Consider the following 27290-nt stretch of genomic DNA (forward strand, 5'->3'; position numbering starts at 1 on the left):
GAGATATAGAGCTGCAAAAGCCTGTCGTACATACTAATATTTGACTAGAAAAAAGGGAAAGCAACCAAAATAAAATGTATGATGCTCAAAAAGCTAAAGGCTAACTCATCAATTGAAATATCAAAAATTTCAGGCATCTATCTCTCAATGTGATTTTCTTTGCTCAAAAAGTGCAAATGATATGTTGAATATGGAGCCAAATGAAAAGTTTCAAAGAATTGTTATCAAGTGCTTGTGGGAGGTCATATATGCATGTTTTCATAATTGAGATAGGTCGCATTATCTAGTGCTAGTTATGTATGCCTTGATTGAATTGATCATTGAAGCTTCACATTGGACTAAGGACTATCTCATTTTTGATATCCACACACAGCACACAAGTCTATGTTCAATGAATGTCATATTCATTTGTGTGATTGTATTTGATTAAATGTGTTTTTATAAACTCAATCTTTGTTGATCAAACACAAAAAGATTTTTGAGTGTTTTAGTTTGTTTTTGGAAAGTGTTTTGTTTTTACAAAAATGTCAAAAATTTCAAAAACAGTGTTGCCCTGTTTTGGCGACTAAGTCGCGGATTGGTCTAGTCGCATGCTCCAGTCGCGAAGCTTTCTCAGAGATTTTCGCGGTTCACTAGCGAGTCAGCATCCCAGTCGCGAAAAAGACTTAGAAATTTTTCCAAAATTTGTGTTTTTGCATATTTCGCGACTCAGTATGACGACTTGTTCGCGGGTGAAAGGTCCAGTCACGAGGGGTACACAGAGATTTTTGCGACTAAGCTCGCGACTCCCTCGCGGGTAGATCTTCCAGTCGCGAAAAACACTTAGAGAAAATTTTCAAGTTTCTTATCTTCACAGTGTTTCGCGGCTTACCCTGGCGACTTATTGGCGACTTAACCCAGTCGCGAAAAACGCGTGTTTTACGTTTTGAAGACAGTTTTTAAAATGGTTTTTCAGTTTTTTCCCTTGAATATCAGTGACTGTTCATTGTCTTCATTTCTCTCTCTCAAACACTCTGAGTCTCACTGAAAAAGTTTCCATTTCTACATCATGTCTTCATCAAACATCAAGAAAAAGGTATGGGTTTTCTTGTTTTCCCTTCACATTTCATGATTTTATTGTTATTTTCTTGAATCTGTGTGTTTTGATGTTGGATTGAGTTTTTGAGATGTACGAACGTGATTTTAATCAAAGTTTGGGTCTGTTTGAGTAAGGTTTTCTTTTGGTGCTGAATATGTTCAGTATCATGTTTTTGCTTAATTACTCTAGTATTAGTTCTGTGAAGTGTTTTTGGTATAGTTTATACTCTTTAGGCTTATGAGTCTGGGTTTTTATGTGTTTTACTCTGTATTTAAATGAGGCATTTCAGTTTGTTTGAAATTCTAGATTATGTGGCTTGACTTGCTTTGTTTTTTAGCCATCATATCATGATTGCGGAGCTGCCTTTGGGATTATCTTGCACTTGTCATACACATTCTATCATGTTTCATTGTCATATGCCCTTATCTGTCTGATAGTGGTTTTTATTATTTAGTGCTTGCTCCAGTTTGCATCTATACTGAATGATCTTGTTTGCCTTGTTCTTCAAATCACTGGTTATTAACTGCTCTTGGTTTGTGGGTTGGTTTGACACTCTCTGTTATTGTCTTTACATTATATTGTTACTAATATGTGTCCACTTCCACATACTGTGTTGTTGCTCTTGTTTGTGGCCTCTTCTGTGTGTTTTACAGATGCCTCCTACTCTTTCAAAGAAGAAGACTCCCGTTCAGAAATCCGACAAGAGAATGAAAATGGACCCTAACCTATTTAGGTCTATTAAACACTTTGAGAGATATAGGGATTCTTTTTCAAAAGGAACCATCATTCAGGAGAGATTTATAGATTTCAGGGAATTTAAGGACACCTTCATTCCAGGCTATTTTGAGGGTAGAGGTTGGGAGAATCTGATGAGTGACTTTCCACCTTTGTGTGACCCTCTAATTAGAGAATTCTATGCAAATGCTGTGATAAGGGAGGAGGAGTTGAGTTGTTGGGTGAGAAGAAAGAAATTTACCTTAGATGCTCATGATATTGATAAGGTTCTAGGACTTGAGGGATTGGAAGATCATGAATTCACTAACTACAAGAACAGAATACTCTCTCTAAAAACTGTCCAGAAAAGAATTGGTGGGGTTATAGAAAAGAGATGTCTCAACACTTCTGATTTTCCTAAAGATATGAGGTGTCTGACCACCATAATGATGTACAATCTGTATCCTATAAGAAAGATGACTACATTGACAAATGCCAGAGCCATCTTTCTCATGGAACTTAAGGAGAAAACCTTCATTGACATCAGTTCTCACATCTTTGATACTATAGTGGAGGAGACTAGATCCATCTCAAGACCCAAGCTGATATTTCCTAGTCTTCTCATGAGGATTTTCAGAGAAAAGGGTGTTGCAATCCCTCAGGATATCAGTCCTTTGCCTCCTCTATCAGCCATCAACAAATTTACTCTCACAAGGATACAAAGTCGTCTTTCAGGAGAAGAAGAGGAGGGTGTACAAGAAGAAGGTGATCCAATGGAAACTGAAGCAGAGGCTGCAGAACCATCTTCCACACCAAGAAGAAAAGTCAAGAGGACCAGGGCTTCTACTTCATCTGATGTACCTCCTAATGCATTTCAGATCATCCTAGAAAGACTAGATACACTCAGAGAAGTTCAGAATCAGCATACTGAAAGGATGACAGTAATGCAGGACCAACTTGATGTACTCTCAGCCAAGTTTGACAGCATTTACACCAACCAGGATCAGTGACCCTTTGGCCATTCCGGTAAAAAAAAGGGAGTATTTTTGGGGCAGCTCTTGAGGGGGAGTGCTTATTTTGAGGGGGAGTCTCATTATTATATGCTGTTTTTGTTTATAATTTTGATACTATGCTTGGATAACTACTGTTGGTATAGGTTTGATATACTGTGGCTTAAGATTGAATTAAACTCATATCTCTTGAATGTTTCCAACACCTTGGTTTATATGTTTTGATTTGTTATCTGTTTGTACCCATGTTGCTTTTGTAAGTTTTAAGAGTTTGTTCTTATGCACACTTGTAGGCTTTTGTGGTTTGTGTAATGCTTTATGCAGCCTTTGTGCTTTGTTAAATCAGTACTTCTAACCTAATGCTATGCATTCCTTTTAAGTACTGTCACTCTTGTGCCCGTGTAGGATTTTTCCTAGATGCACATACTTCATGTATTGTGCATTGGTTGAGTGTTGGTCATTCAAGTGATTTGCCCTGTGTTTGTCAACTTGAATGTCCGAATGTTCATTCCAAGTGTGAATGAGCATTGTGATCACTTGGTTATAGTGATTACATGTTTTGGTCTTGCCATGGTTTATTACTTTACTCCATTGTGCTTGATCGCATTATGCTTGCTCCATTTGCATTACAAGTTTTCTGCATACAATGAACTTATTGTATTGTTGTGTTTCAGGAGTTACTTGTTCTGATGGTTCTAAAGCTTCACAAATTCTAGAGTTAGGTGTGAGTGAGTTTTCCAACTGTTCCCAACTCACGCGTTAAGTCTAGAGTTTGTTTTAGGGTTTTGTCACGAAATAGCCAAAGGGGGAGATTGTAAGGTTGAAATTTATCAACCATCTTGTTGGCTTTATTCCGTGCCAATTTGCTTGTAATTTAAGTACTTAGTAACCCTGTATTTAGGTGGGATTATTGTAAGGGTAGTGTGTGAGAAGATGTGAAGAAAAGCTTAAGTATGTGCAAAGAGGCAGAGTTTCGCGGCTAGGACTCGCGGCTTGCAACCAGCCAAATGCTGTGCACGTGTGAAGCATGTGGGAAGCTGAAGGGTCGCGCCAACTGTCGCATTACAGGACAAAAGTCCCATGCTGGCCAGGCCGTTACCTCGCGACTTGATTTCGTGACTTGGACTTGATTTCGTGACTTGGACAAGACACGAGGTTAAGCTGCTGACCAGCCCTGTTTGGCAAAAATTTTCTCTTCGTATTCTAAACACACACCACTATATATAGACCCTTATACCCACTAAATTAAGAGAGCTTCCAGAGAGAATTTTTGTGAGAGAAACCTTAGAGAAAAACTAGATTGCCTCATCCCCAATCTTTACCTTAAAGACTCTACAAATTTCTCTACTCTCTTCCTCTTCATTGTCATACCCTTGAGAGGTTATTGGCCAAATCCTTGTCTCAACACACCTACGTTTGTGAGAATGCTCATTTGGTGCTAAGGGAAGCAGTTTGGAAGGAACCAATATACATTGGTTGATGCTATGGTCTAGTAGCGAAATTCGGGAAGTTAAAGAAGAAATAGGTTCGGCGTAACCTCGTTGGAGCAAGAAGCTTGGAGGGCTTAGGTACTTGGGTAGATTAGACTTGGAGGGTCTTCTGCTGTTCATGTATCCCAACTACATTCTTTAGTGGATTATTTGACCGCTTGGAGGGCGGCGGAGAGGTTTTACGATGAGGACTTTAGTTTTCTCTTCGATAACACATCGTGTGTTGTCCATGTGTTTGCATCTTCCTTCCTTTTATCTTTGCCTTATATTTACTGCTGTGGATGTGTTTATATTTGGTTTAGATTGTTTATCAATTCTGTTATAAGCTTGTTATCTTGTTCCGCACATTAATTGTTTGATATAAAGCTTGAATTGGTAATTTTGTAATTTGAGGTCTAAACGTTCAAGGGTGTTTTAGACACATATTGAACTTTCACTAATAAACCCTTAAAAGTTAAAAACACCTAAAATCAAGGAAATAAAATCTTATTTCTTAAAATCATGGAAATTCAAAAATTAAAAAATGATAAAAATTAAAATGCACATCTTGTCCTATATCACACCCCTCCACTTAAATGAAACTCGACCTCAAGTTCTCGTTTGAAAACTGAATCTGTCCACTCCAAATAACAGATAAAATAATTTCCTACAATTTGCATAACCTAAAATTTCTTCTTTGCACTCTTCAATTGATTCACAATATCAACCCATAAAAGATTAGGGAATACAGTAAACTTTTCAACTCCAAGAAAATTAATAGTTTGTATTGTAGTAGTTCTCAAGAAATCAACTAAATCTTATGAATTGTGTGAGTTACGACCTCACCGTCCATAGTATTTCCAAAAAATTTCATATCATTATTTTCGTCAATCAACCCGATCTTCTTCTCCATAACATCTTCAAGCTTTAATACCCCTGCTTGTTGTAAGACTTGATATTTTTTCATCACTTCTAGATTTTCTTGATAATTTGCCTCTATGTTATTGATCACCAATGTTATATCCTCTTTTAATGGTTAAATGTAGAGTCATCAATATAATTTCTAGAGTAACTTTTTGTGTGTGTGTGTGTGAAAATAATCTTGTTTTGTATAGGACAATATTCAACCATAATCAAATATCAAAAAAAAAAAAAAAAAAAATCAATTGCTAGCATATTTTTCTCATTCTTGACCATGAACGTATTTTGTTTTTAACTTGTAAGATTCTATAAAATTGATTTTGTTCCAATCACTCTGAGGCAAACTTTAACAACACCCAACTTATCTAATAAGAGATGCATATGGCAAATGTGAATAATATATTGTATCATAGGTGGACCCAATATCGTAAATAGCATTAGTTGGGATAATGGAAGTTAGGTGTATTATTTATCACAGAATTTAACGTGAATACAAGTCTGTCGTAGTCACATTAGTGGAGATCCTTGTCCATGAGGTTGTTAAAATTTATAGTTCTGGCTGAAAGTTAGCATCAACTTAATTTTTGAGAGAGAAAAGTTTGTGGTCAAAGTTCATGTTTGTTTTAGGCCACGGGATAAAAGACTACGGATAAATATTCTATTTAAGGAAGGCTCTTCACTGTAAGTCAAATGCTGCCTATGGATATCACAGCAAGTCAAATGCTAAAATGCCTTTGGCTGCGCAACCGTCCCATGAACATCACATTTTGAATATTTACTTTTATGTAATTACAGTAATCACCGGTCTATTTGTTTGCAAAACCTTTTGAATATAAACCCATATGTGTAATGTAACCAACACATTGGTTGGCCTAATGGTAAGGGCTTGAGGCAACACGCTCTAGGCATGGGATTGAGTTCCCCCACTAGCAGCGTGTTACGGCTCCTTATAGCCCTACCTGCAGGCTGTTCATCTAGCTCATCAATGACTATGGTGTTGGGTTTTAGTTTAGAAGCAGTTAGAGTGCTATTATGATCATGACCAAGTGGGGAAGTCACACTAGTTAAAATTAATCGGTGTTTTGACCTGATGATAAAAAGAAAATGTAGAAGTTATTAAAATTCAAAATTAATACTTTGTCCCTTAGATGATGTGGCCAACTTAAAAGTTGACATGTCATCACTTCATTCAACACATTAAAAACTAAAAAGTGATCATTCTAAGTTTTTTATAGGATGATTGATTATTTAAATTTTTTAGGGATTGAAAATGATCACTTTAACTTTGTTATGTCAAGTACTAACAATGAGATAACTTTAAAATTCCAAAAACTAAAATCGATTATGAGCAAGTTTAGGACCAACAGTGTAGTCCCTTCTTTCTCTTTTTTTTTTTTTTTTTTTTTTGTCACATCAGGAAAAAAAAAAAAAAATTATAATGGCCAACAACGTATTCTAGTTTATAGTTAATAACAGTGTGGCACTATTTAAAATAAGATTTAACCCTTTCATATTCTATCATTAAAAAAAATCATATTTCTTTGTTTTGCCACAAATTAAAATGTTAGTTGATCACATTTTCAAATACATATTAGATTTTTATACATGTCTACCATCAAGATGTTAAAATGAAGTCACCCTCATAAATGACATTTGCTCTCCATCTGTCTCTGTCTCTGTCTCTCTCTCACTCTCAGACTGATAATCATCATGTAATTGGACTTCAGTTCAGTAATGTCAGTTTCAAGCTACAATGCTAGATTGATGACCAATGCTAAAAAATCAAGCTCTTGACCCGGCAGGTTGCAATCACTAATGAAACGATACACTTGCAATTAATTCGTTCATTAAGGGAGCAGAACCATTGATAATGTCTTTTTATCAAACACAAAAATAATTCAGAAAGTGTAACCCTCATTGTGACTGGCAAAAAGAGATGAGTCAAGGGTCACACAACAAATCAAATAGAACAAAAAGAGATTAATCTTGCCATTACTTGAATTGACTTGCCTATGCATAGGAATCCAATATGTAAGGTTGAATTTAATCAACCATCTAATTGGCTTTATTCCGTGACCAATTTGCTTGTAATTTAGCACTTAGTAACCCTGTATTTAGGTGGGAAAATTGTAAGGGTAGTGTGTGAAAAGATGTGAAGAAAAGCTCAAGAGTGTGCAAGAAAAATAGAGTCTCGCGACTAGGACTCGTGGGTGGTTCGCGACTGGCAAGCCGCGAAAGACAGTCACGTGAGAGGCACACTGGGAAGCTGAAGGTTCATGCCAACTGTCATGCTACAGGACAAAAGTTCCAGTCTGGCTAGGCCGTTACGTCGCGACTTGATTTCGCGACTTGGCCAAGCCGCGAGATCAAGTCGCCAACTTGCCCTGTTTGGCAAAAACTGATGTTTTGCATTCCCTTCTCACCCTACTATATATACACCCTTATACCCATCATATTGAGAGAGCTTCCAGAGAGAATTTTGTGAGAGAAAACCCTAGAGAAATACAAGATTGATCCATCCCCAATCTTCATCTAAAGAGACTCTACAAATTCCTGTACTCTCTTCCTCTCCATTGTTATACCCTTGAGAGGTCATTTACCAAACCCTTGTCTCACCACACCCACGTCTGTGAGAAGGTCCATTTGGTGCTTTGGGAAGCAGTTTGGAAATGAACCAATATACATTGGTTGATGCTATGGTCAAGTAGCGGAATCCGGGAAGCTGGAGAAGAAATAGGTTCAGCATAACCTCGTTGGAGTAAAAAGCTTGGAGGGCTTAGGTACTTGGGTAGATTAGGCTTGGAGGGTCTTCTGCTGTTCATGTATCCCAACTACATTCTTTAGTGGATTATTTGACCACTTAGAGGGCGGCGAAGAGGTTTTACGCCGAGGACTTCGGTTTCCTCTTCGATAACACATCGTGTGTTGTCCGTGTATCTGCATCTTCTTTCCCTTTATCTTTGCCTTATATTTACTGTTGTGGATGTGTTTACATTTGGCTTAGATTGTCCTATCAATTCAGTTATAAGCTTGTTATCATATTCCGCACATAAATTGTTTGATATAAAGCTTGAATTAGTATTTGTGTTATTTGGGGTCTAAACGTTCAAAGGTGTTTTATACCCTTTTTGAACTTTCAATTGGTATCAGAGCGGGTGCACTTGTTATGGTTTTAATATCTGAGTGTGATCCTTGACCCCTTGGTGAGATGGATAGGTCTCAATCTCTCAATGTTCCACCATTTTTTGATGGTAATAATTATGCATTTTGGAAAGTCCGAATGAGGGTGTTTTTGTGTTCTATGGATGAGACTGTGTGGGATGCAGTTGATATAGGTTGGACTAAATCGGAGGCTCCTAAGGCAAATTGGGATATGGATGCTCTTGCAGCAGCAAATGCAAATAGCAAGGCATTGAATGCTATCTTCTGTGGTGTTTCTCCAGAAGAATTCCACCAGATTTCTCACATCTCCATTGCTAAGGAAGCATGGGAAATTCTGGAGACAACCTATGAGGGAACTAAGAAAGTGAAGGACACAAAACTTCAAATGCTGACCACTCGCTTTGAGGAGTTAAAAATGAGTGAGGAAGAGTCATTTGATTCATTTTATAGCAAACTGAACGAAGTGGTTGTTGGTAAATTCAACTTGGGAGAAAAGACGGAGGACTCAAAGATTGTAAGGAAGATCCTCCGGTCACTACCAGAAACTTTCTGGCCCAAAGTTACAGCCATTGAAGAGAGCAAGGATCTTGACGACATCAAGGTTCAACAGCTGATTGGTTCTCTGCAGACATATGAATTGTCCCTGCCCTCACAGAAGAAAAGCAAATCACTTGCTCTTAAAACAATTGATGAGAGAGTAGCATCTCATGATATTTCAGACAAAGATGGAGTGAAGAAGGAAGTAGCATATCTGGCGAAAAACTTCCGAAAATTCCTGAAGATGAAGAACAGTGGAAAACCATTCAATGATAGGAAATTTTCATCTTCAAGAGGTGATAGGAAAGAGTTTACGAGGAAAGAAGGGAAGGAGTCTCAATCTTCCTCGGACATTGTGTGTTTCGAGTGTAATGGACATGGACACTTCAAAAAGGAATGTCCCAATTATTTGAAAACAAAAGGAAAGGTCTATGCCACAACTTTGAGTGATGCTGATTCATCAAATTCTGACTCTGAAGATGGCTGTGACTAAAAAAAAAAAAAAAAAAAAACTCCCATCTGAAAAACCAAATATCAAATAAATAATCACGACTTCAATTAAATCAAAGGGAGCCTAGCAGTTACATAAAAGCTTCAATCAAGAATTCAAAACATAGTTCAATAGAATTTGGGAGTAACAGTGGCAACTATTAGTATATATACTACCCTACATACTTCCTTGCTTCTTTTTTTATATATAGGCTATAAAAATTCATTGAAACAAAAAGGGAAACGGTTTTACCTTATGGAAGAATAAATCCAAAAATAAAAATTCAAAATGTTAACTCCTAAACTCTAACTTATGATATCTGTGAATCCATGAAAATTCAACGAAGAATCTGAGGTCACAACCTGCACCCACTCAATAAGAGTCCTTCAAAATAGAAGATTTTCTAAAACAAAACCCAATAACTATATAGCATCAAATCAACTGTGCCTAAAATTATTATTAAACACCATAACTATTTGCAACACACAACCCATACATATCATTGAAAATTCTGAAACCACAATCTACATCAGTATGAATTAATTTTTCAACCAAATAAATTAATCATCGGGCCAACTCTTAGGCCTTTCAAAAACACACAAAAAAAAAAAAGAAAAAAACCGTTAAATCAATACTATCTCCACTATGAAACCCATCGATATTTACAATATTTTCTTACAAAACCTATAGAATTTGAAATCCCTAAATCGATAGAAAACCTAATTGAAGACATATAATTAAAACATAACTTTGAGGCTCTATTCCATTTAAACCACTTTCAATCTGACTTTTAACCCATATCAATAAAATAAAATTGAAATTTGAAAAAGATCAGATTGAAAAATTCGTATATAATACAAAATTTTCTCAATTGAGTCTAATTTTACAAATTTTGAAAACCAAAATGGCATAAAAAGCATATTAAGACCCATTTAACAGACAAAAAATCAATTGAAAGATCTAAAGTTATATGTATGTATATTATAACTCAAACCCAAAGAGACAACAAAAATAGGGGTAGGTATATAAGAGAGAAAATCAGATCAAACATGTATTTCTATTATTGCTTACTTTGAGATTGAATTCCAAGACTTGAACTTAAAATCCAGAATTCCAACAACAAAAACACACAAAAAATTCTTTATCTAACAAATCAGAAAATAGAAAATCAAGATTTTTGTATATGAAATCAAAATTTTTTGTTTTTTTATAGAGTAGGGTTTTGATCGCTTATCATTGCCGAGAAGCAGTGCCGGCTGAATAGTGGAGCAAAAAATCGGTCGCCTAAGGCCCCAAGTAAAAAAAAGGCCCCCAAATTTTAAATAATAGGGTTATTTATAATCAATAAATAAAATAATATTTTTTTACCAGATGAAAAACAAATAAAAAATAGAGAAAAATGCAACGTTCACAATATTTTTTACAATACTTTTACAATTATACTAAGTAGCAAGTTGTTACAACCTGTTATTGATGGCAAAAAAATAATTATAGTGATATTTTCAAAGAAAAAAAAAAGCAACTTAAAACTTAGGATTTGTTGTAAAAAAATATTGTGAATGTTGTACTTCTAAAAAAAATAAGAATAATAATAAGAGCTTAGTTAGCAAACTTTTACTAGTTCTCACCATAAGTCCACCACTAACACCACTATTTTACTTACTATAATCAATCTACCATATCAACAAGTATGAAAAATTTTGTTAAATTTTTTCTGTTTATAAAATTTCTAAAAAAAGAAAAAATTCTACATAGTTTATGTTAATTAGTAGTAATTTTGCATCTAAAATAAAATAATCAATTTTCGCTTTAGGCCCCTAAATACATCAAGCCGCCCTGCCGGGAAGAGATTGTCTCAGATGGGAGTGACGACCAAGGAGAAGGATTCGCATCTAGGGTTTTTAGTTTTGGGGTTTCCTGTGTATTCTCTTGCAAACTCCAATCGTGTTTCAGTTTTGGGGTTTCCTGCATATTCTCTTGCAAACTCCAATCGTGTTTTCAAGCTGAGTTTGTGTTTGTGTCTAATGCTTGTGTCTAATGCTTTTTTTTTTTTTTTTTTTTTTAAGATAAGCATCCGGTTTTGTTTTTGGAGAGAAGAAGGAGATGGGACTACGTGAAGAAGAGAGGGAGTTTGAGATGAGTCTGTGTCACTATGTTTGTGTTTAAAGGGGAGTGTTTTTTTAATTGAGTTTTGGTTTTGGGGAGAAGGAAATTTTTAGGTTTTAGGCTTTTGGCTTTTTTTTTTTTTAGCTCAAATTTTTGGGTGTTTTTTTTTTCTTTTTGAATAATGTCGGGTTTTAGAAATGTATTTTTTTTTTTTTAATATTGTGTTGACGTGGAAAATTGTGAGAGCTTCAGAGGCTTCGGTTTTATATATATATATATATATATTATAGTTGCTATTGTTGTATTGCTATTATTTATTTATTCTTTTTGTAACAAATATACCCTATTCAATTTTGTGAACTGCACAAAGAAATAACTGAAAGTAGAAATATACCTCATCTTTTGGGGTTTTAAGAAGATCAGCCTCCTATAAATGAATACAAAGATCTTTAATATCTGCAATAGGATGCCAATTATTCTATTAACTTCACATTTTAAAGGAGCACTTCCTATAACAACATCAAATTACAAATAATCAGAAGCAATTGTTACTCATTGCATGATGCGGTCATATAAATTTTAGATCCAACGAAAGGCTGAACACTTAGAAAATTACACACTGCACAAACAATTATACTAAATTGAACATTGTAAGACTTTAATCAAAATATTATTTAAGTGGGGGAGGGGAGATTTTGAATCCCAGTTATCCTTATAAAGGAGACCAGGCAATGCCTCTAAGTTACAAGGCTCTTGACATCTTCAATAAAAATATTATATACATATACCCAATAAAATGGGGCACATGATTTGTGGATGATTATAAGTATGGTATGGTAGAGAGAGAGAGAGAGAGAGAGATTTAAATCAATCCGTGGTGTTCTCTAGTCCTTACTTAGAGGACAATGATCAAAACAATGGATGAAACCCGAACAGTGGAACTTGATTTAAACGGATCAGGTCACTACTTATGAATGATAAAAAACTAGTAGCATATAAAACTTCATAAATTTCTAAATTAAAGTAGCTGGCAAAGCCAGTCAAAAAACTCAGATGTACTGCATATGGTTTTCTTTTACTTTTTAACTTTTCGCATGAATATACTCTCCATGAGATAATTTATCTGAGTGTTACACCAAAAAATAAATGCACTGTATATTTTTTAGACCCCTTAAAACACAAGTTGTTTAACCTAATATTAAGCCAAGTTGATTAACAAGTTCATTAATAAGATCTAGGTCAACACATTCAAATCATATCATGTAAAGCAGTGGAAAATAAAGAACACAATAATATGATGATCCAGGAAAACCAAACTGATAAAAAACTTGGGGAGGATTTAATCTAGCTATCCTTAAGTTAAAAAGCAAATCCATTATGAAAGAATTAAATTTTGTATAATAGCACTTAGACCACTAACATTCTATTGCTACCTCGAGTAGAAAACTTACTACTACGACCCCATGATAGCTTCGAGTTCATGGACTACTTCTTTTCTTGATCTGCAGCAACCACAAGTTCTCCTACTTGTGAATCTTGATCTTCTTGAATGTTCTTTATGCAGCAACTGAATCAACTCTCATGTTCTTGATGTAAATCTTGATATTTATAGCTCTATGTGTGTGTATGAAGGTTGTAAGGTTGAATTTAATTAACCACTCTGTTGGATTTATTCTATGCCAAATTTGCTTGTAATTCAGCATTTAGAAACCCTGTACTTAGATGGGATTCATGTAAGGGTAGTGTGTGAGAGAGTGTGAAGAAATGCTCAAGATTGTGTAGTGAAGTAGTGTGGCTGGATATCGCGGGTATCTCGCAACTTGCAAGCCGCCAGAAGATGCTCACATGCCAAGCATGCGGAGAAGCTGAAGCATTATGCCAGCTAGAGCACTATAGGACAAAAAGTCTAGACTAGCCATTTAGTTATCTCGCAGCTTGAACTTGCAGCTCAGTCAAGTCGCGAGGCCAAGCCACCAGCCAACCCTGTTTTGGAAAAATGATTCTTTGCATTCCAAACATCTACCACTATATGTAAAGTTTAATTTAATCAACCATCTAATTGGCTTTATTCCGTGACCAATTTGCTTGTAATTTAGCACTTAGTAACCCTGTATTTAGGTGGGAAAATTGTAAGGGTAGTGTGTGAGAAGATGTGAAGAAAAGCTCAAGAGTGTGCAAGAAAAACAGAGACTCGCGACTAGGACTCGCGGGTGGTTCGCGACTGGTAAGCCGCGAAAGGCAGTCACGTGAGAGGCACACTGGGAAGCTGAAGGGTCGCGCCAGCTGTCACGCTACAAGAAAAAATTTCCAGTCTGGCCAGGCCGTTACGTTGCGACTTGATTTCGCGACTTGGCCAAGCCGCGAGTTCAAGTCGCCAACTTGCCCTGTTTGGCAAAAACTGACGTTTTGCATTCCCTTCTCACCCTACTATATATACACCCTTATACCCATCATTTTGAGAGAGCTTCCAGAGAGAATTTTGTGAGAGAAAACCCTAGAAAAATACAAGATTGATTCATCCCCAATCTTCATCTAAAGAGACTCTACAAATTCCTCTACTCTCTTCCTCTTCATTGTCATACCCATGAGAGGTCATTTACCAAACCCTTGTCTCACCACACCCACGTCTGTGAGAAGGTCCATTTGGTGCTTTGGGAAGCAGTTTGGAAAGGAACCAATATACATTGGTTGATGCTATGGTCAAGTAGCAGAATCCGGGAAGCTAGAGAAAAAATAGGTTTGGCGTAACCTCGTTGGAGCAAGAAGCTTGGAGGGCTTAGGTACTTGGGTAGATTAGGCTTGGAGGGTCTTCTGCTGTTCATATATCCTAACTACATTTTATAGTGGATTATTTGACCGCTTGGAGGGCGGCGGAGAGGTTTTACGCCGAGGACTTCGGTTTCCTCTTCGATAACACATCGTATGCTGTCCGTGTGTTTGCATCTTCTTTCCCTTTACCTTTGCCTTATATTTACTACTGTGGATGTGTTTATATTTGGCTTAGATTGTTTATCAATTCTGTGTTTAGCTTATATTCATGTTCCGCACGTTAATCGTTTGATATTAAGCTTGAATTGGTAATTTTGTAATTTGGGGTCTAAACGTTCAAGGGTGTTTCATACCCATATTGAACTTTCAATTGGTATCAGAGCGGGTGCACTTGTTATGGTTTTAATACTTGAGTGTGATCCTTGACCCCTTTGTGAGATGGATAGGTCTCAATCTCTCAATGTTCCACCCTTCTTTGATGGTAATAATTATGCATTTTGGAAAGTCCGAATGAGGGCGCTTTTGTGTTCTATGGATGAGACTGTGTGGGATGCAGTTGATATAGGTTGAACTAAACCGGAGGCTCCTAAGGCAAATTGGGATAAGGATGCTCTTGCAGTAGCAAATGCAAATAGCAAGGCATTGAATGCTATCTTCTGCGGTGTTTCTCTAGAAGAATTCCACCGGATTTCTCACATCTCCATTGCTAAGGAAGCATGGGAAATTCTGGAGACAACCTATGAGGGAACTAAGAAAGTGAAGGACACAAAACTTCAAATGCTGACCACTCGCTTTGAGGAGTTAAAAATGAGTGAGGAAGAGTCGTTTGATTCATTTTATAGCAAACTGAATGAAGTGGTTGTTGGTAAATTTAACTTAGGAGAAAAGGCGGAGGACTCAAAGATTGTAAGGAAGATCCTTCGATCACTACCAGAAAGTTTTTGTGCTAAAGTTACAGCCATTGAAGAGAGCAAAGATCTTGATGAAATCAAGGTTCAGGAGCTGGTCGGTTCTCTACAGACATATGAGTTGTCTCTGCCCTCACAGAAGAAGAGCAAATCTCTTGCTCTTAAAACAATTGATGAGAGAGTAGCATCTCATGATATTTCAGAAGAAGATGGAGTGGAGAAGGAAGTAGCATATCTGGCGAAAAACTTCTGAAAATTCCTGAAGATGAAGAACAGTGGAAAACCATTCAATGATAGGAAATTTTCATCTTCAAGAGGTGATAGGAAAGAGTTCATGAGGAAAGAAGGGAAGGAGACTCAATCTTCCTCGGACATTGTGTGCTTCGAGTGTAATGGACATCGACACTTCAAAAAGGAATGTCCCAATTATTTGAAATCAAAAGGAAAGGTCTATGCCACAACTTTGAGCGATGCTGATTCATCAAATTCTGACTCTGAAGATGGCTGTGACGGAGAAGGAAATTACTCCGCTTTCATGACCATTGCACATGTGGAGACTTTGGATGAGTTGGGTACACTTGTAAAAGAGCTGGGGGAACATTCTGATTTGGAGTCTATAGGAATAGTCGAAGAGTCTGAAGATGAGGAAGTTCGAGAAACGGTGGGATTGCAAGAGACTTACAACTCGCTCCTTGAGAAGACCGGTGAATATGCTAAAGTGGCTAATGCAGCCATCAAGAAGATGAAGAGAGCTGAGGAAGATTACAAAAGTCTCCTGGCACGATATAAGGAGGCAAAATGTGAAATTGAAACACTTAATGGTGAGCTATCAGAAGCTTACACTAAAGTGAGATTCCTTGAGCAAGAGGTAGTACAATCTCATGCCAAGATAGATAGGATCTCCTCCAGGAAGCTAGATGATGTTATTTCATCCCAAAAACATGCCTCAGACAAGTCCGGGTTGGGATATACCGTAAAAACGTTCTAGGGTTTTCCTTATATATAGGAGTGTTTTACTTGAACCCCAAGACGTTTAAATAGAGTTTGGGCTGAACTGGAACTCTGCAGAAAAATAAATCTGTACGTGGTTCGATCGATCGAGTCTAATTTTCGATCGATCGAGCCTTACAGATTTAGTCCAATAAATCTGCACTCACTCGATTCCAGTTTACAAATAAACATACTTTGAGCAAGCCTAAACAAGACTAAACAACCTGTTTTGATCATGGTTTGCCAACAATACAAATTAGAGTTCTAAATACATAAATTCCTAAATCTTTAGAACCTAACACCAGAGAAAGTTGAGGTCAAGAAGAAACAGAATGTGGCAAATCAACGGGAATTCAACAAGTCCCGAAATCAATCTGAATTCAGATTTGGAGCTAGAGGAAGATCTCTTCCAAGACAGCAGCAGGGTCCTAGAATAAACTATATTTGTCACTATTGTGGACTGCAAGGACACACCAGACCCAACTGTCAAAAGCTAAGAGCAGACAACAATGCGAGTGTATCTCGGTCACGAGGAAGAAGAAATGTCTTGAGGTCTTGGGGTGGTGAGCAATCAAGGAGCCAAAACCATGATCCCGGAATGGCGGACGTGATGAAAATGATTGGCGCCTTCACCACCTGCTTGGAGAGCTTCAACAGGAGGTTTGAAAGTCCTAACTCTCGTACCCGATCCATCAAGGATATCACCCCAAACGCATGTGACGTGTCCATGCATCAATTCTTCCTATGATTTGTGGATAAGATTGGTTAGTTGCTTTGTATTTTTGAGCATTTGTCTAATTTGTGGTTTGTTTGTGTTTAAATTTTTTTTATCTTTCTTCTACTGTTTTTGTGTCAAAAATCCAAAAACACATAAAAAGTTGAAAATCCAAAAATTTTGATCACTTTGTTGAGTTTTGTCTCCAAGCATGTTTTGCCATGTACCTTTGTACTTATGGCTTTGTGCATTTAACGAGCATAGCTTGTCTCTCATGCACTCATATCATTGTGAAAGAAATTCTGAAATCTATGTGATTGTTGTAAATAGATCTTCAACCTTGTCATGAATGATTAGTGAATGATTTTGTTGATCTTGAGACATGCATAGACTCATGCCTATATATCTTCCCACCTTTTTTTTTTTTTTAAAAGAGCTCTCTAAATGTAAATCTCCAAATGAAAAAAGATATAGAGTTGCAAAAGCCTGTCGCACACACTAGTATTTGACTAGGAAAAAGGGAAAGCGACCAAAATAAAATGTGTGATGCTCAAAAAGCCAAAGGCTAACTCATCAATTGAAATATCAAAAATTTCAGGCATCTATCTCACAATGAGATTCTCTTTGCTCAAATGTTGCAAACAATATGTTGAATATGGAGCCAAATGAAAAGCTTCAAAGCATTAGTATCAAGTACTTGTGGGAGGTCATATATGCATGTTTCTATAATTGAGATAGGTCACATTATCTAGTGCTAGTTGTGTATGCCTTGATTGAATTGATCATTGAAGCTTCACATTGGACTAAGAACTATCTCATTTTTGATATCCACACACATCACTCAAGTCTATGTTCAACGAATGCCATATTCATTTGTGTGATTGTACTTGTTTAAATGTGTTTTCACATGCTCAATCTTAGTGGACAAACACAAAAAGATTTTTGAGTATGTTTGTTTTGTTTTTGGAAAGTACTTTGTTTTTCCAAAATTGTGAAATTTTCTCAAAAACAGTGGTACTCTGTTTTGGCGACTAAGTCGCGGGTCAGCACAGTCGCAAGCCCCAGTGGCGAGCTCAGTCAGAGATTCTCGTGATTTACTGGCGAGTTACTACTCTAGACGTGAAAAATACTTAGAAAATTTTTGAAAAACTTGTGTTTTGCTCTTTTCGCGGCTCATTTTGGCGGCTTGATCGCTGGTGGAAGGTCCAATCGCGAGGGTTACTCAGTGATTTTTGCGGCTCAGCTCGCGACTCCTTCGCGACTAAACCTTCCAGTCGCGAAAAACACTTAGAAGATTTTTCTAGAATCTTCCTTCACAGTGTTTCGAAGCTTGATCTGGCGACTTACTGGCGACTTGGATAAGCCGCGAAAAACGCGTGTTTTGCGATTTAAAGACAGTTTTTAAAATCGTTTTTCAGTTTTTCCCTTGAAATTTTATGACTGTTCACTGTCTTCCCCATTTTTCTTTCAAACACTCCATTTCTCACTGAAAAAGTATCCATTTTTACATCATGTCTTCATCAAACAGCAAAAGAAAGGTATGGATTCTTTCTATCTTCCTTCATTGTACTTGGTTCAAGTATCTTTTTGGTGTGAATAGTGTCCCTGTTGTGTTGAGTTGTAATGGGTTTGAACATGTGTCTATGGGTTTGTATGTTGTGTGTTTTGGTGGTTTTATCTTGCCCATACTATGGTTCTCTGTGATTGTTTTTTGTTCATGAGTTTGTCTATTGAAAGACGGTGTTATATGATGTGGTTCTAGAATGTGTTGCATTCCTCATATTATGTTTTTGGCATTTTGTCATGTGTAATATTGTGAGTATCTGTTCTGAAATGTTCTGCCACTCATTATATTTGATGTTCCGAGTTGTGGTTAGTCTAGTTAATATGTTGTTATTGTGCTCTTGTGAAAAATCTGGTCTTTTCTTTCCTGACAATAAGCAATCTGATGTTTGCTTCCTGTGCTATTGCATTTTGGTTCTTTTCTGTAGGTCAACATTGTTGCAGATATCTCGTTGTTCATCCAGAGGCAAAGGCATTGTCACTGATGATCCGCCAACCTCGGTTGCTAAACGGACTCGTTTATCGTATAAGTCATCTGAAGAATCTACATTTCAAAGGTTCAGGACTCCTACTGACTTAAAGACCTACACCGATATCTTCAAAGAGTCCACTCCCATTGTGGAAAGAGTGGTCAAGTTTGATACTCTAGAGGCAACATTTATCCCTAAGATATTTGAAGGAAGAGATTGAACTGACTTATTTGGCAAGTTTGAGGATCCAACTGAAGATTTGGTCAAGGAATTCTTTTCAAATGCCAGATACATAGGAGTCGAGTTAAAATGCTGGGTTTGAGGAACAAAATTTTCCATAAATGCAAACTCCATTGCTAAGATTCTTCACATCACCAGACCAAAAGATGTGGATCGAACTCCATACGATGATCGGGAACTTCATGCACAAGACATCCTTCATGTTCTGGGAACTGAACATGAAGTGGGAAGCACAGGATCATCTATAAGCACTGCCATATTTTCACTAGAATTGACAACCTTGAAGCTGATCATGTTCTCCAATCTCTATCCACTGTCAAACACTACCTTCATCAACCTAGGAAGGGCTAAATTTCTATGTGATCTTATTTCTGGTGCCCCAATAGACATCTGTGCTCATATATTCCATATCATCAGGAAAACATCAGCCCGTTCAGCAACACGAACAATTCTTCCCTTCTGCAGTCTAGTCATGAAGATTGTTCTTAGTAAAGGTATTAGCCCTTCATCAAATGAGAGAGTATTGACTCGTTCCCGACCAATATCCCACTACTCTCTCCAAGCAAGCCAGAGCCACTCTTCTAAGAAACCTAAGACTGAGCCATCCACACAGGCATCCCTATCTGCCCCTACTACAGTTCCTCCTGCACAATCAACCGGCATTCCGTCTATTCCACCTGGTTTCCAAATGCCAAAACAAAGTTATTTCACTGAAACCGTGCTACATCGGATTTTGGACTTAGAACGACTTCTCAACTCCTTTCATAATCAAACTCAAATGCGTCTCGGAACCATTGAGTTACAGTTAGATAACATACAACAGAAGCTGGAAGACAACCTTTAGCTATTCGTGCCAAAAAGGGGGAGATAATTGAAGCATAGCAAGGGGAAATGAAGCTTAAGACTAAAAAGAAGGGTGCATACTGAAAGGGGGAGTTTGTACATTGTGCATTTTGGAATTGAAAGGGGGAGTTTAAATATTTTTGTTGAAAATGTCTTTTTGCTTTGTACACTGGTTTAAGTCTATTTTAAAACTCTCAATATGTGAATTATTGGTAGTAGTTGTTTATTGCAGCACTTATATAGTATGATGTTATTTAGCTTTTAGCATTTTTTGTTTGTCTTTTGTACCCATTGTTGCTTTTGTAAGCTTTGAGGGTTGTTTCTAGCACTATCTGCATGATTATAGGCTTGTATGGTTTGTGCCATGTATTTGCAAAAACTTTGCTTATGCAGCCTTTGTGCCTTATGTTTTGGTACTTGTTAATGCTTTGCATTAACCTAAGTACAACACTCTTGTGCACTTGTAGGATTGTTCCTAGATGCATATATGTTTGTATGCATTGGTTGAGTGTTGGACTTGCAAATGATTCTCTTCAATTGAGTTTATCATTTTTGCATGTCCAGATGTTCATTCCTGGTGTGAATGAACATAGTAATCACTTTTGCTTAAGTGACTACTGGTGTTGATCTTGCCATGAATTATTGCTTTTATGCCTATGTTCATTTTTGATTGATCATGCGTATTTTGCTCCATATGCATATTAAGTTTTCTGCGTACAATGATATTGCTATGTTATTGTGTTTCAGGAGTTACTTATTCATATGTTCAAGTGCTTTTCAGAATCTAGAGTTAGGTGTGAGTGAGTTTTCCAACTGTTCCCAACTCACGTTTAAGTCTAGAGTCTGTTGTAGGGTTTTGTCACGGAATAGCCAAAGGGGGAGATTGTAAGGTTGAATTTAATCAACCATCTAATTGGCTTTATTCCGTGACCAATTTGCTTGTAATTTAGCACTTAGTAACCCTGTATTTAGGTGGGAAAATTGTAAGGGTAGTGTGTGAGAAGATGTGAAGAAAAGCTCAAGAGTGTGCAAGAAAAATAGAGTCTCGTGACTAGGACTCGCGGGTGGTTTGCGACTGGCAAGCCGTGAAAGACAGTCACGTGAGAGGCACACTGGGAAGCTGAAGGGTCGTGCCAGCTGTCACGCTACAGGATAAAAGTTCCAGTCTAGCCAGGCCGTTACGTCGCGACTTGATTTCGCGACTTGGCCAAGCCGCGAGATCAAGTCGCCAACTTGCCCTGTTTGGCAAAAACTGACGTTTTGCATTCCCTTCTCACCCTACTATATATACACCCTTATACCCATCATATTGAGAGAGCTTCCAGAGAGAATTTTGTGAGAGAAAACCCTAGAGAAATACAAGATTGATCCATCCCCAATCTTCATCCAAAGAGACTCTACAAATTCCTGTACTCTCTTCCTCTCCATTGTTATACCCTTGAGAGGTCATTTACCAAACCCTTGTCTCACCACACCCACGTCTGTGAGAAGGTCCATTTGGTGCTTTAGGAAACAGTTTGGAAAGGAACCAATATACATTGGTTGATGCTATGGTTAAGTAGCGGAATCCGGGAAGCTGGAGAAGAAATAGGTTCGGCGTAACCTCGTTGGAGCAAGAAGCTTGGAGGGCTTAGGTACTTAGGTAGATTAGGCTTGGAGGGTCTTCTACTGTTCATGTATCCCAACTACATTCTTTAGTGGATTATTTGACCACTTGGAGGGCGGCGGAGAGGTTTTACGCCGAGGACTTCGGTTTCCTCTTCGATAACACATCGTGTGTTGTCCGTGTGTTTGCATCTTCTTTCCCTTTATCTTTGCCTTATATTTACTGCTGTGGATGTGTTTACATTTGGCTTAGATTGTCCTATCAATTCAGTTATAAGCTTGTTATCATATTCCGCACATAAATTGTTTGATATAAAGCTTGAATTGGTATTTGTATTATTTAGGGTCTAAACGTTCAAAAGTGTTTTATACCCTTTTTGAACTTTCACAATACAACAAATCAAATTACACATCCTATTATAAGATTCACTTCCTTGTATCTGATTGATTGCATTTGGATAAATTTAGATAATTCTAATACTTGTCCATCTTTGAAACTAGTTTAAAATATGAAAGTTTAATATGTGTCTAAAACACCCTTGAACGTTTAGACCCCAAATTACAAAATTACCAATTCAAGCTTTATATCAAACAATTAATGTGCGGAATAAGATAACAAGCTTCTAACAGAATTGATAAACAATCTAAGCCAATTATAAACACATCTACAGCAGTAAATATAAGGCAAAGATAAAGGGAAGGAAAATGCAAACACACGGACAACACACGATGTGTTATCGAAGAGAAAACCGAAGTCCTTAGTGAAAAACCTCTCCGCCGCCCTCCAAGCGGTCAAATAATCGACTAAAGAATGTAGTTGGGATACATGAACAGCAGAAGACCCTCCAAGCCTAATCTACCCAAGTACCTAAGCCCTCCAAACTTCTTGTTCCAACGAGGTTACACAAAACCTATTTCTTCTTTAGCTTCCCGGATTCCGCTACTAGACCATAGCATCAACCAATATATATTGGTTCCTTCCAAACTGCTTCCTTTAGCACCAAATGAGCCTTCTCACAAACGTAGGTGTGGTAAGAAAATGATTTGGTCAAAAACCTCTCAAGGGTATGATAATGGAGAGGAAGAGAGTAGAGGAATTTGTAGAGTCTCTAAGGTAAAGATTGGGGATGAGGCAATCTTGTTTTGCTCTAGGGTTTCTCTCACAAAATTCTCTCTGGAAACTCTCTCAATTTGGTGGGTATAAGGGTCTATATATAGTGATGTGTGTTTGGAACACGAAGAGACAGTTTTTGCCAAATAGGGCTGGTTGGCGGCTTGATCTCGCGGCTTGTCCAAGTCGCGAAATCAAGTCGCGACATAACGGCCTGGCCAGCTTGGGATTTTGTCCTGTAGTGCGACAGCTGGCGTGACCCTTCAGGTTCCCGCATGCTTCTCACGTGCATAGCATTTAGCGGCTTGCAAGCCGCGAGTTAGTCGCAAGTCCTAGCCGCGAGTCTCTGCTTCTTTGCACAAAGATGAGCTTTTCTTCACACTCTTTTCACACACTACCCTTACATGAATTCCACCTAAATACAGGGTTACTAAGTGCTTAAATTATAAGCAAATTGGCACGGAATAAAGCCAATAAGATGGTTGGTAAATTTCAACCTTACAATCTTCCCCTTTGGGTACTCCGTCACAAAACCCTAAAACAAACTCTAGACTTAACGCGTGAGTTGGGAACAGTTGGAAAACTCACTTACACCTAACTCTAGAATCTGTGAAACTTTAGAACCATAAGAACAAGTAACTCCTGAAACACAACAATACAATAAGTTCATCGTATGCAGAAAACTTGTAATGCAAATGGAGCAAGCATAATGTGATCAAGCATAATGGAGTAAAGCAATAAACCATGGCAAGACCAAAACATGCAATCACTATAACCAAGTGATCACAATGCTCATTCACACTTAGAATGAACATTCGGACATTCAAGTTGACAAACACAGGGCAAATCACTTGAATGACCAACACTCAACCAATGCACAATACATGAAGTATGTGCATCTAGGAAAAATCCTACACGGGCACAAGAGTGCCAGTACTTAAAAGGAATGCATAGCATTAGTTAGAAGTACTGATTTAACAAAGCACAAAGGTTGCATAAAGCATGGCACAAACCACAAAAGCCTACAAGTGTGCATAAGAACAAGCCCTTAAAGCTTACAAAAGCAATATGGGTATAAGACACAACCAACTAACAAAATAAACAACATCATCATAGACTAATACCAAAGTTCCAAAAACATCCAAAGGTTGTGAGTTTAAACCAAATGAAAACAAAAAGAAATATATGTTGAAAAACATCATATTATATAAACTGAATAACTTAAAGAAGTACCAGTTAACCACACGATTTCCAAAAGTGTTAGAACCATATCTACACAAGAGTTCATAATAACTAGTGAACAGATTAACAAGTAAGTGTGTGAGTTTATGTCAACTATATCAGTTTCCTCCCTTTTTGAGCACACAACTCCCCCTTTCAATATGCACACTCCTTTTCATTCTTGTGCTTCTCTCCTCTTTACTGTGTGTTGCTCTCCCCCTTTTTGGCACGAATAGCTAAAGACTATCTTCTGGCTTCTGCTGAATGTTATCTAGTTGTAACTCAATTGTTCTGAGACGCATTTGAGTTTGACTGTGAAAGGAGTTCAGAAGCTGTTCTAATTCAGAAATCCGATGAAACACATTTTCTATGAAGTAACTTTGCTTCGGCATTTGGAAACCAGGAGGAACAGACGAGGTGCCGGCTGATTGTGCAGGAGTAACTATAGTAGGAGCAGATGAGGATGCCTGTGTGGATGGCTTAGTCTTAGGTTTCTTAGAGGAGTGACTCTTGCTTGCTTGGAGAGAGTACTGGGATATTGGTCGAGAACGAGGCAATAATCTCTCATCTGATGAAGGACTAACAGCTTTACTAAGAACAATCTTTATGACTAGATTGCAGAATGGAAGAATTGTTCGTGTTGCTGAACGAGCCGATGTTTTCCCAATAATTTGGAATATATGAGCACAGATGTCAATCGGGACACCAGAAATGAGGTCACACAGAAATTTAGCCCTTCCAAGATTGATGAAGGCAGTATTTGATAGTGGGTAGAGATTGGAAAACATGATCAGCTTTAAGGTTGTCAGTTCAGGTGAAAACAATGCAGTGCTTATAGATGATCCTGTGCTTCCCACTTCATGTTCATTCCCAAGAACATGAAGGATGTCTTGTGCCTGAAGTTCCCCGTCATCGTATGGAGTTCGATCCACATTTTTTGGTTTGGTGATGCGAAGAACCTTAGCAATGGAGTCTGCATTTATCGAAAATTTTGTTCCACGTACCCAGCATTTCAACTCGACTCCTGTATATCTGGCATTTGAGAAGAATTCCTTGACCAATTCTTCAGTTGGATCCTCAAAGTTTCCAAATAAGTCAGCCCAATCTCTTTCTTCAAAGATCTTAGGGATAAATGTTGTCCCTAGAGTATCAAACTTGACAACTCTTTCCACAATGGGAGTAGACTCTTTGAAGATGTCTGTGTAGGTCTTTGAGTTAGTAAGAGTCCTGAATCTCTCAATGGTAGAGTCCTTGGATGACTTAGACAATAACCATGTCCGTTTAGCAACCGGGGTTGGCGGATCATCAGTTATAATGCCTTTGCCTCTGGATGAACAACAAGTTATCTGCAACAAAGTCGACACACAAAAAAGAACCAAAATACAATACCACAAGAAGCAAACATTAGATTGATTAGTTTCAGTTAAATAGTGTGACAGAAGATTTCACAAAATCACAACAAAACATTGAATAAACAAACACCAAGAGGACATAAGCAACACAGAAGATAAATAACTCAAAGACAAATGAGCAAAGTGAATCACAAATTCACAAATGACAAAATGAAGAACATGATATGAATGATGCAACACAATCATGAACCATATCATATAACACAGTCTCTCAAAAAAATCACATGAAAACATACATGAAGAAAGACAGACAAAGCACAAGCAAGACAAGAACAACAAAAAACTCAAAACACATAAACCCTCAAACAAAGTTTGAACACATTAAATCTCAACAAAAACAAAAAAACTTCTCACAAAAAAATAATTGAACTAAGTACAATGAAGAAAGATAGAAATAACCCATACCTTTTTCTTGCTGTTTGATGAAGACATGATGTAAAAATGGAATCTTTGTCAGTGAGGCTCAGAGTGTGTGAGAGATAGAAATGAAGAAGACAATGAACAGTCACTGAAGTTTGAGGGAAAAACTGAAAAACCATTTTAAAAACTGTCTTCAAAATGCAAAACACGCGTTTTTCGCGACTGGGTTAAGTCGCCAGTAAGTCGCCAGGGTAAGCCGCGAAACACTGTGAAGATAAGAAACTTGAAAAATTTCTCTAAGTGTTTTTCGCGATTGGAAGATATACCCGCGAGGGAGTCACGAGCTGAGCCGCGAAAATCTTTGTGTACCCCTCGCAACTAGACCTTTCACCCGCAAACAAGTCGCCATACTGAGTCGCGAAATATGCAGAAACAAAAATTTGGGAAAAATTTCTAAGTCTTTTTCGCGACTGGGATGTTGACCCGTCAGTGACCCGCGAAAATCTCTGAGAGAGCTTCACGACTGGAGCATGCGATTAGACCTACCCGCGACTTAGTCACCAAAACAGGGCAACACTGTTTTTGAAATTTTTGACATTTTTGTAAAAACAAAACACTTTTCAAAAACAAACTAAAACACTCAAAAATCTTTTTGTGTTTGATCAACAAAAATTGAGCTTGTGAAAACATATTAAATCAAGTACAATCACACAAATGAATATGACATTCATTGATCATAGACTTGTGTGTTGTGTGTGGATATAAAAAATGAGATAGTCCTTAGTCCAATGTGAAGCTTCAATGATCAATTCAATCAAGGCATACACAACTAGCACTAGATAATGTGACATATCTCAATTATAGAAACATGCATATATGACCTCCCACAAGTACTTGATAACGATTCTTTGAAACTTTTCATTTGGCTCCATATTCAACATATCATTTGCACTTTTTGAGAAAAAGAAAATCTCATTGAGAGATAGATGCCTGAAATTTTTGATATTTCAATTGATGAGTTAGCCTTTGGCTTTTTGAGCATTATACATTTTATTTTGATCGCTTTGCCTTTTTCCTAGTCAAATACTAGTATGTGCGACAGGCTTTTGCAGCTTTATATCTCTTTTGATTTGAAGATTTACATTTAGAGAGCTCTTTTAAGCATAAAAATAAAAAGTGGGAAGATATATAGGCATGAGTCTTTGCATGTCTCAAGATCAACAAAACCATTCACTAATCATTCATGACAAGGTTGAAGATCTATTTACAACAGTCCCATAGATTTCAGAATTTCTTCCACAATGATATGAGTGCATGAGAGACAAGCTACGCTCGTTAAATGCACAAAGCCATTAGTACAAAGGTACAGGGCAAAACATGCTTTGAGACAAAATTCAACAAATTGATCAAACTTTTTTGGATTTTCTACTTTTTATGTGTTTTTGGATTTTTGACACAAAAGCAGTAAAAGAATGATAAAAAACATAACATAAAGAACAATGTAAAAACATTTGAACCAAAGACAAACACACACAGACAATAACAACCTAAATACTATCAAGAAGCACAGACTAAGCATATTTACAAATATGGGAA

At 37.3% G+C, this 27290-nt stretch overlaps 1 protein-coding gene across 1 annotated transcript; it reads left to right on the top strand.

The window, feature by feature from the left end:
• Positions 1-8493: 8493 nt before the first annotated feature.
• Positions 8494-15417, top strand: LOC136071210 (uncharacterized). The gene is made up of 2 exons (XM_065782251.1): positions 8494-9096; positions 14839-15417. Exons 1-2 carry the CDS (start codon positions 8494-8496, stop codon positions 15415-15417), a joined length of 1182 nt encoding a protein of 393 aa, XP_065638323.1.
• The last annotated feature ends 11873 nt before the right edge of the window (positions 15418-27290 follow it).

The sequence above is a fragment of the Quercus suber genome, unplaced genomic scaffold (genome assembly GCF_002906115.3).
Source record: "Quercus suber isolate HL8 unplaced genomic scaffold, Cork oak 2.0 scaffold_15, whole genome shotgun sequence".
Taxonomy (NCBI): Eukaryota; Viridiplantae; Streptophyta; class Magnoliopsida; order Fagales; family Fagaceae; genus Quercus; species Quercus suber.

Excerpts from the sequence above, each read along its gene's own strand:
- LOC136071210 (XM_065782251.1), top strand. The coding sequence starts at position 8,494 with ATGGATGAGACTGTGTGGGATGCAGTTGATATAGGTTGGACTAAATCG. Across the intron at positions 9,097-14,838 it reads AAGATGGAGTGAAGAAGGAA|GCTCCTAAGGCAAATTGGGA; the intron begins GTAGCATATCTG and ends ACTAAACCGGAG.